This window comes from Magallana gigas, chromosome 1, assembly GCF_963853765.1.
Source record: "Magallana gigas chromosome 1, xbMagGiga1.1, whole genome shotgun sequence".
Lineage (NCBI taxonomy): Eukaryota > Metazoa > Mollusca > Bivalvia > Ostreida > Ostreidae > Magallana > Magallana gigas.
In genome coordinates, this window is record NC_088853.1 from 47095085 (window position 1) to 47110897 (window position 15813).

At 35.0% G+C, this 15813-nt stretch overlaps 1 protein-coding gene across 3 annotated transcripts; it reads left to right on the plus strand.

Annotated features, from left to right (window-relative positions):
• The first annotated feature begins 1544 nt into the window (after positions 1–1544).
• LOC105323297 (dymeclin) lies at positions 1545–15214 on the plus strand. Of its 3 annotated transcripts, none has more exons than XM_066068797.1 (17): positions 1545–1672; positions 1918–2006; positions 4184–4326; positions 4703–4849; positions 5134–5261; positions 5573–5657; positions 6160–6285; positions 6603–6724; positions 8494–8682; positions 9059–9234; positions 9581–9706; positions 9971–10084; positions 10374–10468; positions 11172–11274; positions 11845–12027; positions 13006–13125; positions 13489–15214. In XM_066068797.1, the coding sequence occupies exons 3-17, from the start codon at positions 4187–4189 to the stop codon at positions 13633–13635; spliced, it is 2001 nt and encodes a 666-aa protein (XP_065924869.1). In that variant the 5' UTR covers positions 1545–1672; positions 1918–2006; positions 4184–4186; the 3' UTR covers positions 13636–15214. The 3 variants fall into 3 exon arrangements, with proteins under 3 accessions (XP_065924869.1, XP_065924872.1, XP_065924870.1); XM_066068800.1 differs by having other exon boundaries at positions 1629–1651; XM_066068798.1 differs by having other exon boundaries at positions 1649–1668; positions 1916–2006.
• Positions 15215–15813: the final 599 nt, after the last annotated feature.

Sequence of the window (15813 nt, forward strand, 5' to 3'; positions counted from 1 at the left end):
TCTAACTCCTGAAATTTATTGGTTTGACATCGCCATAGCGCCACTTCCAATAGTATTTTTGAATTTAAAAAAATCGTGAACTACCAGTATATATAGTTTACGGTTCGTAAACCTAGTTTATCAACTGTGAAACTATATGTTTAGCTCATCTTTTTTTAATTTGGCGGGCCATAGTACTCGGACTCGTTAAAATTCATCATGAACCAAATGTCTCACTGACTATGGTGGCTGCAGTGTGTGCTTCGCTGCATGTTTATTGTACGTGGTTGCTAGATGGGTTGGGAAATGTCACAGAATACTATAGTGATCAGAATTACCATTTCTCTGATTGTTCTCACCTAAAACTTGTATAACCCTGCTACAAACATAAACAAGAATTTATACTCGAATAGAACTTGAGATCTACATAAAAGATAAATATACGTTGAATGAATTTGATTTTGTCCCGACATGTACTTAAGGGAAGAGTCTTAATTAATTGTCAATTTTGACTGATCAAAATATTTAATGTAATCACATGTATGTTTTTGCAGCGAAAATTTTAGACGGTACACAAATAGATTTGAGCAGACGGTTATATTTCTTCTACTTGTTTCTGATTTATAAATTAAAACGATCTAAAATGCGAAAAATAGAGTGGAAATAGATTAGAAAACAGCGCAGAATTTCTGGATGCGGAAAATTAATGTTATTTTTGTATAGTTTTATTTAAATACGAGCGAGCGGGGTCCGACGAACAAGAAATTAAATTGGCGTGGCCTATAAACATAACGATTTTTGAAAAGATGTATTTTTTTTTTTTTGATTGTAAAGATTTTTGGGTTGAGTTTCTCCTTTCGGTGGTGCTTTGAACACCACGCACAGTTTTTCAACGTTATCGTCCGGGTACTTGCAAAATCTCCGTAAATTCTCGATAAGCTAATTATAAGCTGTATATAGAGAATGCATGGATGTTTCCATGGGACCATAGACATAAATACGTTATTTATGTCTCTGATGGGACGTATTGGATTTTTTTCATCTTGAAGATCGTTTAATTGAACCTTGAAGAATTAATAATCATTGAATGATTGCAAAATGTGAATGTCTTGAGAAAGAGTGTAGATATTACATATTTTTGTTCACCTAGGACCAAACGGATTCCATAGAAACCTGTTTCATGTGCGGGTCTTGAGGGGTCGGTCAAAAACATGTAACTTATTTGATAAACAGAGAAAAAAAATACCGAAAACAAGCCTCACCCCCACCCCTCTTGAGTTTTTCTTTGGATCCGCGCATATGTATATTTTGTTGATATTCAAATAGAATAGGGTCGTATATGTATAGGCAACATTCCTATAAAGAAAGTTAGTGTTTTACAAAAATCTGAACCTCTATATAGTATTACATGTTATATATACACTGTACATGTAAATATAATTATTACTATTGAGTAAGGGCACTATATATAGGCCAATAAAATACATTCTATCTCTCTCTCTCTCTCTCTCTCTCTCTCTCTCTCTCTCTCTCTCTCTCTCTCTCTCTCTCTCTCTCTCTCCTTTCCAAATATATCCGGAGTCAATTTTTCTTCTCTTTTCGACTGCGACGTGGAGACAACCTGACTTCCGGTTTGACGACACAAGTAATTTTAGATGCCAACTTAGCAAATGTGACTATCGTTTCTTGTGAGGTATTTGAACTAGGGTTGAAAAATCAAGTTCTCTTTGTATTCGGATCAGTCCTATTCGCTATGCATGTTGCAACAGTTCTGATTTTCTTTTTTTTTAAACTGCGTTACAATAATAAGTGTTGTTAAACGTTAAAGGCAATTCGAATTGCAGTCTCTGTTTATGATGTTCAGATGATAATTTAATGATCGAAACAGAATATATGCTTAATACAATTGTGGTAACGAACTCCTGTTATGTTTTTCAGGTTCTCGGATTTTCTCAAAGCCATGCTGTTGTTGATAATTGATAATATCCGAGCAACGTGAGTCTGAGTGTATCAGGAGCTTGACAGCGGTAAGTCATAGCATACAAAGTCCCTGGTATATTAGATGTCTTATTTCTTCAAGTGAAAACTCAGTAATTAAAGGCTCTGTGAACATTGTAGTAGGGCTGGGACGATACTGTACTTAGCCGATTCAGTACATATCACGATACATGAGATGCGATACGATACATATCACGATACATCATACTTGCCAACCTCCAACATGTGAAAATCTGGTCATGACCAGATTTGGAAAGTAAAAAATCTGGTCATAGCGCGTAACGACATTCACGACATATTTACCATGCGTTTCATGGGTATATACAATAGAAATATGTGTTAAAACTTATGTGTAATACTTTATTGCAAAGAAGCATTTTAACTAACAGTTGCTGATTTTGAATTTTGTAAAGTGATCTGACACAAAAAATGGTAGGTTGTGTTCAGCTAAATAAAAATGCAAAAAGAGTTTCTGCTACATTAACCTTGCTTTTGAACTCCGTAAATGATGGCATGAAAGTTGTAAGTGACTTGGAAGACTTTTGTGTATTAAAAAGCATTCTATACATGACTTAGCGTTTTTTTAGTCTGAATGTTTAGTCAGATCATTTTGGGCACAAAATTCAATATTCAAATGTGCGTTTCATAGAAAACAAAAGCCTCGTTTTGTACTCGATTACTTTGTTTTACCTATGGAAATTCATTTTCTAAGATATGTTATAGGTACAAAAATATCGTTTTCTTTTTGTTGGTTTTGATTCCGCTGGCCCCGATGAAGACCTTTTCTTATTGGAAGCCATCACACTTAATGATTTAAACCTTCGCTTAGTCAAAACAACTCACGATAATAATTACACTTAATGTGTCTGTTATAGCCATCGGCATTGTTTACGCGTTACGTAAATCCAAGCTCAGCTTGGGTTCATAACTGGAAGTCAAACGCGCAACGTAATTTACGAACCAAATCCGGAAATCGGGAGATTTTCGGGTTGTTCGACAAAAATCGGGTGAAAAGCATGACCCGCCGGGTCATAAAAAATAATCGGGTGAAGGGTTGAAAAATCGGGTGTGACCCGACGAAATCGGGTCAGTTGACAAGTATGATACATTGCAACTAAATGAAAACATGAATAAGGGTTAAATATTTATTCAATCTCTTGATGTATTACCGCATGTCCAAAGTTATTTTGATATATTTAAAATGAGCATTGCACAATTTAAAAATTATTTTAGTCTCATATACACTACTTTTTCATAAACAAGTAATCCAAAAGTTTTCCACACTCCAGATTTAGCTTCCAAACAGTTTTGACAACTTTACGCAGTTTTCCGCTATCTTTGTACTTTCATATTAGGCGCTCGGACTAAAAATAGCCGATATATGAAGCTTGGATATTTTTGGAAAATAAAAAAAAGTTCGCTTAGGTATCGTTGTATTAATGGTAAATGTATCGATCCAAATATCATCGAAATAAATACCGTGATGCACCAGTGCATCGGTGGTTCGTCCCATCCCTACATTGTAGGCATTAGAACTGTTTGAGTTACCAAGTCATTGCTTTTAGGTCTATAGTCACATGATAGATAATTTTCTGACAATTTGTTATTGGCTGAGGTTCACATTAATTTTTGTTGCTTTTCTCAAAAATTCATCATAGAACATTTACATGTAATAATGAGACAAGGCATCAGTTATATGTTTTCCTCTTTCACACTTCCTCCATCTTCACTCGGAGAAGTTGACATGAGTGAAAACAAATCTCTGTATTTTTTACTTAATTTTTCAATATTATCATCCAGGCACTTTTCATGTTGTTTGCAATGGGAAATCACTTTAAACTCTTTAAAAAAATAACTGTATTGTAACCTGAATCAATAGAAGGGTATTTCATTAAAATATGAAAATTTCAAGACGTTTTTCATACATTAGATGATTAATTTACCTCGGTGGTCTTTTGTACAGTCTCTAATGCAACCTGGACCATAGTTTCTTTTTGTTTAGATGAACAAACTGCATAATTTGGAAAATGTCATTGCAGATTAAATTTAAACAATTTAAACTTTCAATAGAACTAAATATACTAAATGACCTTATTCAATTGTTATTATTCTAAGTAACTGGCTGCATGTTCAACATAGAGAGATATTATAGCTAGAATTTGCTCTATATACTTATGTAGTGCAATACTCTACTGATATTTTACAGATCATGGGAGCCAATAGCAGCAGTTTTAATGAACTTTCTACAAATGAATATTTGAAGCGACTGTCTTCCCCGGAGCCCATAAACCCGATAGATCCTTACTGGAATCAACTTCTCTCCTTCTCTTTTCTCATTCCAATCAACAGGTAGGCTACGTGTTTATAACAATCATCTTTTGTGACTGAATAGTTACCTGCCAAACAACATGGTATATTATGATATATTTTGTTTGGAAAATGAAAGTGATCTTTTTTTGTCACCGATAATCATTGTTACTTAGTTTTTTACAAGTTTCATATGTATGTGTTTTAAAAAAAATGCATTATATTTTCTGGTAATGAATGTATACAAAATTTGAATTTTTCTTTTTATATGCCTGTGAAGTATTTTTTGGGGGGTAGTTATTACATACTTATCACTGTGGGTTTTATTAAATGTGATTGTAAACTGATATTTTTTATTATACCTTTAAACTACTATTTTTCTGGCTTTGCCTTTAAGCATTTGTTGTTGCTTATTCAGTTCAGATGGAAAACTACTGGAGGAGTCCACTTCTAGCATTTGTAAAGGAGTGGCCATCAACAACTGTAAGAGTGGAAATTTTGGGGCCCTGATCCGCAACTTCTTGGTGCGGGCCACGGAACTCAAAGCTTCTGTCCAATGTGAAGAGTAAGTAGGTCATTTCTGGTGGAGGGATGATGGGAAAACCATCAAATACATGTAACTGTGAAACAGTGACTCAGTGAATGTTATCTCGGATACAAAAACATCATCCACTTGTAATTGAGACTGAAATGGTCAGACTTGTTGAAGGAAAATTGTATCATAAAAATTCAATGACTGAAGCACCGAATAGGATAAAACGATTTTTTAAATCATCAATGCATTTGAAGTTTGTACACTGTAAATGCTATAAATGTAGAGAAGCAGCTTGTCACTTGTCTCTCTTTCAGCAACATCTTTACCTGGCAGACCTACAATGCACTGTTCATTATCCGGTCGCTCAGTAAATACTTTGTGGAACACCTGAGTGAGGAACTCATCCTACAGCAGTTTGAAGCCAAGCCCAGGGAAATGGGAGGTGGGTCAGGTTACAACGCACTGTACATCATTCAAGTGAACTCAAATACAGAAAGCATCATTAAATAGTCTTAGTTATAGCCATGTCACCAGGTTAACAGGTGTGTGACTGTCAGTCAATATATCAGTTCTCAATAGCTCCATGGTTAGAGCGCTGGCACGGTATGCCAGAGGCCCTGGGTTCGAGTCCCGGTTGAGACTTGACTTTTCACCACCTGTGACAGCCAGTAGTATTACAACCAATATGTTGTTAAATACATAGTGCATCTAGTACATGTATTAATAGTTAAATAATTGGGGTTTTTTAAAAAGGCTACAAAGACCCGGAAGAAATGGGTCCTTTACTGGAAGAGCTTATGAATTCTCTGGTGGAAATGTTGGTTGATGTTCCTGTCATGTAAGTGCATGTGAACTTATTTTGAACTTTTATTCAAGTCAAGACATCTATTAGTCAGTGTGTCTTGATTATGAGACCATATTCTTTAAGACCCTGTGTGCCTCCATTTTGTAAGAATAAAATTTTTGTTTCTAAATTACGTGTACATTAAACAGATTTAGAATTTGTACAAGTGTAACCTGGATTTCGACAGTTTGAGTTTATAAGTGAAAGGCCTGTTCAGCCGAGCCGAGTAGTCAGCAATATTCCCTATCCCTCCAATGCAAATGTTTTTGAGCATTTGGAAGCAAGTCTTCTGTTGGTTTTAAGAAGCTGATTATTAAAAAGAATAAAATTGTTTCAAACCATTTTGTATGAGTATAAGATTAGATACAATTGAATTTATTCCATTTAATTATATTTTCTTTCAAAATGTACAGAAATTTTGAGGATTTGTGCAAAACATTACTTTATCATAGAAAGTCCCTTATTTGTGATACATATATTTACTGTAAATTTTCAGGAATTTTACATATGCCCTCCATTTAGAGGCTCTCAACACTCTGTTGGTGTTGATGTCTATACAGATGTTTCAGCCCCAGCCGGCTCACAAGTTCACAGTCTACCAAATCATGATGCAGGGACGATGGTAGGTGTCCTCTACACCCAATGCCCCCCAACTGTTTACCTGTACAAGAACTATATGTATCAGCATTACATGTATATGAATATATATCAAATATATAAAATGCATGGACACTTATCCATGTATCCTGTGTAAAGATATCAGTAAGTTTTGTACATGTGCACACATGTAGCAGAAATACGTGAACAGGAAGCATCAATATATTAATTTTCATGCGTTGCTCAAAAGTAATTTATTCTTTAAAGATTATTTGAATGGAATGCTCATTGTACTGTTTTTTTTTATTCCTTACATTATTATAAATAATTTTTTTTTTGTAGTTCAATTCATGCTTGTGTCCTAGTTAAGGTTTTACTGAGGAACTTCTGTAACCAGGAGAAGTGTCCGCCGGAGTTGTACAGACAATCCTCCGACATGAACAGCATGGTGGCCAGTGTCGCAGGTGAGATACAGATTTACTCTGTGTTTGTATGTCAACTAGGTAGTCACTGTGAAATATCATCTAGCTATAGGTAGTCACTGTGGAATATCAACTAGCTATAGGTAGTCACTGTGGAGTATCAACTAGCTATAGGTAGTCACTGTGGAATATCAACTAGGTAGTCTCTGTGGTATATCAACTAGGTAGTCACTGTGGTATATCAACTAAGTAGTCACTGTGGAATATCAACTAGGTAGTCACTGTGGAATATCAACTAGGTAGTCACTATGGTATATCAACTAAGTAGTCACTGGTATATCAACTAGGTAGTCACTGTGGAATATCAACTAGGTAGTCTCTGTGGTATATCAACTAAGTAGTCACTGGTATATCAACTAGGTAGTCACTGTGGAATATCAACTAGGTAGTCTCTGTGGTATATCAACTAGGTAGTCTCTGTGGTATATCAACTAGGTAGTCACTGTGGTATATCAACTAAGTAGTCACTGTGGAATATCAACTAGGTAGTCACTGTGGAATATCAACTAGGTAGTCACTATGGTATATCAACTAAGTAGTCACTGGTATATCAACTAGGTAGTCACTGTGGAATATCAACTAGGTAGTCACTATGGTATATCAACTAAGTAGTCACTGGTATATCAACTAGGTAGTCACTGTGGAATATCAGCTAGGTAGTCACTGTGGAATATCAGCTAGGTAGTCACTGTGGAATATCAACTAGCATCTTCGCTAGCCAAGGGTTTTCGGTTCACTTTGCTCCCCATAAACCCTTGGCGGATTTCATTACGAAAACTCGGTGATGTGGTAGCGCTATCTAGCGAGCAACTTGAGTTGCGCCCCTTGCATATTTACATTTTAAGCGAATTAAACAACAGGTTATATACACACTACGGCATTAATACAGCTTGAAAACATGTTGACTACCGAATATCGGAACATAATTAACGATGCTATTAAATACGAATTCAGTTATAACCTAGGGAAAGCACGGAATGTTTTATTCATAGTGTTTTGTAAGGACCTGTGCCGGGAGTGAAAAAGTCGCCGATTTATATGAAAACTTTCATGCCATAAAATCAGGTATCGTTGTTGTGAATATTGCGGACCAAAGAAATTAAATAAAACAGAGCTCACTGAACCTTTAAAAGCAATAAACATAAGCAGGAACGTATATACTAACGGGATAGGCAACTTCTACATTCGCCAATGGACGCCATGTTTACTTCCCATGCTATCAAGCGAGCCTTGACAAGTTTGTAGAACTATGGTCAATCCCAGTAAAATATATAGGTGTTTAAAACGATCTGGTTAGATCATCGTTGGGGAGGCACTGTACTCGAGACCTTGTGTCTCAATTTGTTAAAAGCACCGAATGTTTTACCAAAGATCACACATGTGTACTATTTACAAGCACTGCGATTGGATCAGCTATTCGCAGCTGCAACCAATCATAAAACAGATCTTGTCACCGAGTTTTCGTAATGAAATCCGCCAAGGGTTTATGGGGAGCAAAGTGGACCGAAAACCCTTGGCTAGCGAAGATGATCAACTAGATAGTCATCGTGGAATATCAACTAGATAGTCACTATGGACACAATGGAGATATCCACTTATTAAATAGGTGTTATGCAATGCAGATACATATATTCTATGTAGACGTTGAAATGTTAACTCTTGCTAGCTATGGGAGAAGAAATCAAGTGTTTTTGACATTAGTAAATGTTTATATAAACTGTATCTGATGAGTCTATTATTTGCACCTTTAGCTAGTCTTTGGTCTGTCATGACACTTGGTATGGGTGCTAAAACAGAGAAGAAGGAAGAGGAGTTCCAAGAGACTCTATTAGCCAATCAGAGCCTGCTGTTTCTTTTGGTGCTGACTAATCATTGCACCGGTGAGAGGGGAGTCAGCAATCCATACAGAGAGGCCTTGTTCTCCTTCACAAATATCCATGGTAAGTAGTACCATCAAATATTCCGTCTGTTGAATGGTGAAAAGGGTCAATCATACAATTAAAACAATAGTTTAATACTGTATCATTCATGTTCAGACTTTCCTGGATTTGTTGTATTGGGTTTTTTTTTCAAGATTAAAATGTTTTCCCTTCTTACTTTAGTAATTCTAAGTTTAGTATTAATTTGTGATGATATATAGAATTGTTTCAGGCTTTCAGCCTAACATGGCAAAAAATAGCAATAGGCTAAATTAACTGAGGCTTTGTAATTAAAGTATATGTGTACACACAAATTAAATCACTTATGTTAACGTGTTCTTGTCACAAGTTTATCAAGAATATTGATCAACATTATGTCAATCTCTTTTCTGTTTAGAGGAATCATCGGTTAGCCAGGTGGCTGCCACATTCAAGATGGACTACAACCTACTGTTCAGTGCCCTGTGTTCTACGCTGAGAGACGATCAAACGACTCTTCTCCTGTATCTGTTGATTCACAGGAACAGTGGTGTCAAGGCGTTCATATTCTCCAGAACCAACATTGATCAGCTAGTGGGTGTTCTTGCTTTGTTTGTTAGGGGCTTACTTCTGTGTGTGTGTCTCTCTCTCTCTCTCTCTCTCTCTCTCTCTCTCTCTCTCTCTCTCTCTCTCTCTCTCTGTCCTATGATATCATTCTCAACACAAACATGAATGATGGTAATCTTACAAATGTCATTTATGTCATTGTCAAAGATATATGTGCATGTAATGTAGAGTAAAGCACAAAGAATTTAACTTAAAACAAATCAACCCAATATCTTCACAGTTTCTATGTTTGTACACTTGCAGTGTTTGATAAATGATATATGTTAGGTAATGTGTGGAGGTGATGTCCCAGTAATGTATTTGTCTGTTGTAGGTGATGCCCCTGTTGAAGATTCTGTATAATGCCCAGGACAAGAACTCTCACCACATCTACATGGCTCTCATCATCCTACTCATCCTCAGTGAAGATGATGTGTTCAACAAAGCAGTTCATGAAATTGTAAGTGTTCAACAAAGCAGTTCAGGAAATTTTAAGTGTTAAACAAAGCAATTCAGGAAATTGTAAGTGTTGAACAAAGTGCCTTTTACCTGGTCATTGATTTATTGCTAAAAAATTATGCTATTAGCAGTATTATTCTTCCATTGCTTTAACCTTTGTTTTGAAAATTCATAATTTTTTGTGATATTTACTAGGTAAGAAAAATATACTGCAATTGCAATGACAGTGTCATCTGTATTATTTGATGCACCTATCTTATTGTAGACACTAAAGAACATACCCTGGTTCAAGGAAAGGCCTATCTCTGAGATCTCCCTTGGAGGGCTGCTAATTCTAGTCGTTATCCGTACTATTCAGTATAATATCACTCGAATGAGGGTCAGTGTTTTTCAATTTCATTTTTATTTATTTTTTAAATCTCGGTTAAAACTTTTTATTGATTTGTAAATATTAAAAAAGTATTCCAATAAAGGTTATTTTTAAATTAAGTTACATTATGTAACTTACAGATACCTAATATTCGCACAAAGGTTTGGAGTTAATGATGTTGTAATAAATCTGTTTGGAAAGATCCTTATTCTGAACTGGTAGTTTGTAAATATTAATTTGGAGAAGGCTCTAATTGTTTTATATGCATGTATATGGAAGCTGTGCTTGCTTTTTCCAGGACAAATATCTCCACACAAACTGCCTGGCAGCTCTGGCCAACATGTCTGCACAATTCACAGGTCTCCATCCTTATGTGGCCCAGAGAATGGTCAGGTAGGGTTTGTGTTTTCACTTTTGATTGGTCAGTAAGACTGATGATGTCACTATTCATTGGCAAGTAAGACTTCACTGATGTCACTTTCTTTAGTTAAGTTAGTGTTTGTTCTTACCTCCAAATGAAGCATTGACAATGGTTAATTAAGACCACCACATTGAAATCATTGTTCTGTGGTCTAAAGGCTTTTGTTTTGTCCAATATTTCATCATGAAAATGAAAAAAATAGACTTTAAAAAAACTTACAATGGAGATTTTCATGAGTAAGATTAATAAGCTTTCTTAATTATGAAAATGTTTTCAAAAATGTTCATCCATTTACAGAGTAACTTGCACATCTTTTCTACCGAAACATTATCACTAATATGTGTAATAAATTATGCTTGGAATTGTCATCTTCAAACCACATTTTCATTTTCTTCTTATGCATTTTCATAGAAATATTTATAATTACATGGAACAATCTTCAGAATTTTGTTTAAAATATTATTCTTATCAGCTACATGTGTACAACACATAACCTGCCAATAGAGAGTATTATAGACAAATATAGTGTATATACCGGTATCTTATACTTAAAAAGAAGCTGAACTTTTCTCAACAGTACTTTTGATTAAATACTAACAAATGCATAAAATGTACATGTAAAATAATATGATATTTAGAAATTTAATTTCAAAATTTAATTTTCCATATTTGCAGTTTATTTTCTCAACTGAGCAAAAAGCATGCACGGGTTGTGGATCAAATCCGAGAGTCAGCGGTCACAGAAACGGATAACGAGGATCCGTCGGAACAAAACCTTGTATGTACAGAACACAGTAATGTAGCATGTAGAGTGTACGACTAATGCAGAAAGATTTGATTACTTCAAAGCAAAATTTTACATATTAAGACTACTTATTTGAATTTTACTATCTATCACTGAATGGAAAAACGATATTTTATCCTTCTGTTCAATGGTATTGCTGTTAGATATACCTATTCATTGAAAGTCAAAAACTCTTGTTCAATTTATTGCAGTAGATACATCTTTTATGTCTTCATGTGTAATAATAATGTGCTTGTATGTTCTGTGTATATACATTGTATACTGTAAATTCCTTATTTTATGTGAGTACATGTACTTTATTCCATGATCCCACTGTTTTGCATCAAATCACGAGAACAAAAAATCGTGCACGCTGAACTTTTTTTCCTTCTCCTTATTGTTTTTAACTCTCAAAAAATAATTGCAAAATTTTTAAATCTGCAAAGGGTGCTTCCTGCAATTTTACGCTGATATCAATTCCTCGCGTTTAATTAGGAATCTACAGTATGTAGAATTTGCATGCTCATTACAGAGTGTTAACACGATGAGTGTGTTGTTTTTCAGATGGCGGACCTGGCGGTGCTGGAGGAGGTGCTGAGGATGGTGCTGGAGATCCTCAACTCGTGCCTGGCCGCCTCACTCCACCACAACCCCCACCTCATCTACTCCCTGCTCTACCAGAGGGAGCTGTTCAACTCCTTCAAAACACACCCCACGTTCCAGGACATCCTACAGAATATAGACATTGTAAGAGAGAGAGAGAGAAAGAGAAAGAGAGAGAGAGTCAACTGTTAAAGCAATATGAGCTGCAATTTTTATGCTGAATTTTTTTTTACGAAAAATGTTTTTTTCTACTAAAATTACGAAAATATCATGGTTTTTAAAGTTCTGTTAGCCACATTTTTATTGGAAAAGCCGTAAAGAAGCCTTAAATGAAGCAAAACTGAAATATTGTCATCCTGTACAAAAATCGATCTGCTATATATTCCTTAGAGGAGAAATCTTTACTCTGACGAAAAATAATGATTCTTTTAAATCTTATTTATCATAAGAGTTTAATTTACATGCAGACTTATCATACTAGCAGGATTTTGCAGCAAAATAAAATTCTCAAAAATACAGCTCATGTTGCTTTAATTCATTAGATGGAAACACTAAGCTTGTGCATAGAAATTTACTCATTTAGGTTGAGCTTTGTGGTTAATGTCAAAATTAAAGCTGTCACAATTAAACTTGTGAATTTTGAAGCAGTTAAGAAACTTCATCAAAAAATTAATCAAAATAATAAGTACCGGTATATATATATTTCAATCTTTCAAAAATGCCAAATTTATATCCATTAGAACCATTTTAACAAGAGCTTGAACTTTGGGTAGTTGTGTTAAACAGCAATGTGACGTAGGCCTGTCTATCTCATTGTTGGCCACTCAGCCATTGCTCTCTGAAATCAACAAGATTTTTCTTGCTTTTGAGCTAAGACAAGGCAATCGGTGCATATTTCACTTGAAAACGCGTCATTTTTAACTTGTTTTTACGCAAGTACTAGATAGCTACGTCCTACTGAAAGTCCAAGGTCTTGTTAAAATGTTTCTAAAACAATCTGTAATTAGGTACAAAGTGAAACAGCTGAAGTTAGTGGAAGTAAAATCTTAAGCAATTTCTTCAGTGGATATTGACATCAAACTTATGAACAGGAATTACAATGTTGGGTCTTGTTGTCTGTAGGTTCTCTCTTTCTTCTCTGCCCGGGTTGAGGAGCACGGCAAGGGAAGTAACATGTCCCCCTCGGAAGTCCTGGAGGTCATTAAAGAGGGCTCTGTACAGTTCAGGAGGGACAAGCTTAAGGTAGGACAACAAACAGATAAGGCTCAAGAATAAACACGGTGTACATGTTATACAGCAAGGTTAAGATATCCAATGTCAATAAAGCGATAAGGAATGAACAAAGTTCTTTAGTTGGTTTACATGCTGTAAAGTTCAGTAGAAGTATAGCAAGTTTTTTGAGACGTGCGTACATTCAAGTGCATAACTGTGTTGTTGTTCAATCAATGCAAACCATTATGTTTTATCATGTTATAGTAGGAGTTCATATTAATGTACAATTAACTGCATTCACATGCAGAAACTCTGTCTTAAGAAAAATCTGTACAAAATCATTCAGTTTTATCAGTGGACAATATTAAACTGACATGTTTTGATGACTTTCAGAAATTCCCGGACTTGAAGTTTAAGTACGTGGAGGAGGAGTCGCCGGAGGAGTTCTTCATCCCGTACGTCTGGTCACTGGTCTACCACGCCTCCAACATGTACTTCAACGCCTCGCGCATCCTCCTGTTCTCCCTCTCAGCCTCCTGAGTAAGGCCAGGGCGAGGCGTGATCTGAACTCATCTGAACCTGAACACTCTGTCTGAACATGGAAGGTGTTCATGTTGTGAACATGTGCTTGTAATGAAAATGGTCATGAACTTAAGTGAACTAAATGACTTTAGTACATGTTTTATTACATGTATATGTTTCTTTTAATGAATGGAACAGATCTGCAGTACATGTATACATGTTATTAACATTCATTTTAATGATTTAAACTGAACAAGTGCATAAACAACAAGTGCATAAACTAAGATGTGTTTTCATGGTGCATCTTAAAGAGGAAATGAAGCAGAATGTGATTTAACAGATCAATTTATTTTACACAGATCACCTACTCAGTTCAGTGATTCATTTTGAACTAACCATGAGAAAGCAAGAACTGAACTGAACTGGTTATTTCCTGAACCAATGAAACTGAATTGTGTTCTTGTTACATGTAAGTCTTATGTTTATGAAACTTTGTGTAAGGCATCTACTATAAACTATGCACTAAATAATGTTAACACTGGAAGTTCATTTGCACTGAATGTTGCTTTGAAATCTGTGCTTTGTTGAAACCTAAACCTGTTCACTAAATGAGTTGCACCAAACTTGAAAATTAATACTGTTTATAAATATTTGGTGTAGTATGGTTGAAAAATATATTTTACCAAAGGGATGATATGTGATAAATCTTGTAAAAAGAAGCCTAAGTTTTGAACATTTATTGAGCAACCAGAGTTTATGCTTGTTTCTGGTGCATACACAATGTTTTTTCCATGCTATGTTTTTCATACATACATGTCTATGTGTTGTAATATGCAATCCTGATATAAATATTAAAAATGTAAAGTTTCCTAAGAATATTATTAGTTTTATCTTCCAAATTTTATTTTCATAGTATGAGATAATGTTAGTTTAATGAAAGCAATCCGATCTCCAGAAGACAATGGTTTGGATGTACAGTAGTCAGTCTGAAATACACTGTATATTCACTGAACATCTACATTGTACCATGTAATGTAAATAAACATTAAGGTCATCCTTGTCTGTAATAAGAGTTGGGGCTGTGATCAGATATTTTGTCCCTTCTACTTCTGTTTATGAGTCGTCAGTTTTCATACAGTATGTTGTACATGTGTTATTATATTTATTATGCATTTATTACAATAGTATCATACAGAACTTATGTATGTTGTCTATGGATTATTATTTCATCCTGATATGTCTATGAAAGGACTGATAAAGCACTGACATCTTGCATTTATTTACTGTAATTTTTTTTTTATTTCTGTAATTAATTTGAGACGCAATGCAATGTTAATGGAGAGTTGGATATGTGTTGTTTATAAAAGAAATGTTTGGGCATAGTATGCGTTTACAATTGATTTGATTTGGGGGGGGGGGGGGGGGGGGGTAATATAGTTAGATGTGCAGACCGTTTTGTGATATTTATTTAATGACATGTTGCTTGATTTGATTCTATTAAGAAAATTATATGAATGTTTTTGAAATGTTGTTAAAAAATCATGTCATATCATGGTATATGTGATATAGAGGCAAATAAATGAAATGAACAGCTGGATTCTGTGTTGAAGGGAGATGGGTGGCGGGGATGGGGGACAATGAGGAAAAAATAAGGTAGAACATGTATGCCCATCGGATAAGGGAGATAATTCTATGGGGTGAAAGAATTATGTGAAATATTGCCCCAAGTAAATTGACAATGTAAGTATTTCTTTTTTAAATTGCTATAAAAATACGAAATTACAAAGAAGTTTTGAATGTTTAACGTATATCCAGGTTGATGTGCGATATTTTTTTTTTCCACAACAGCTTTGAAAACGATAAAGGAGCATAAAGCAATAAAGGCATACTTTAGATGAAAATGGCCTAGGATCACCGCTTCCCGTCCGTTCTTAATTCTCAGTAATTCCCAGTCTTTTTTGGGCTGAGAATTGCTTATTTTAACATTTACTTTACATTTATGACGAGAGATCAAATATGGGTTTTCTATGAGTAGACATTTGACTCGATTTTTTTTTAGAGATGTACCCTGGAGGTGATGGGTCACCTAAGTGACCTATTGCAATTGGTATTACAATGTGTAGCGACAATAGAAAAATAAGGAGCGGACAGAGAATCTGATTTTATTTAGATTTAATAATTATGACATCTTAGTAA

Bases quoted from the DNA above. Each gene is read 5' to 3' on its own strand.
- LOC105323297 (XM_066068797.1), top strand. From the start codon at position 4,187: ATGGGAGCCAATAGCAGCAGTTTTAATGAACTTTCTACAAATGAATAT. The intron at 11,275-11,844 runs GTATGTACAGAA...GTTGTTTTTCAG, and splicing joins ATCCGTCGGAACAAAACCTT to ATGGCGGACCTGGCGGTGCT. The intron at 12,028-13,005 runs GTAAGAGAGAGA...TGTTGTCTGTAG, and splicing joins TCCTACAGAATATAGACATT to GTTCTCTCTTTCTTCTCTGC.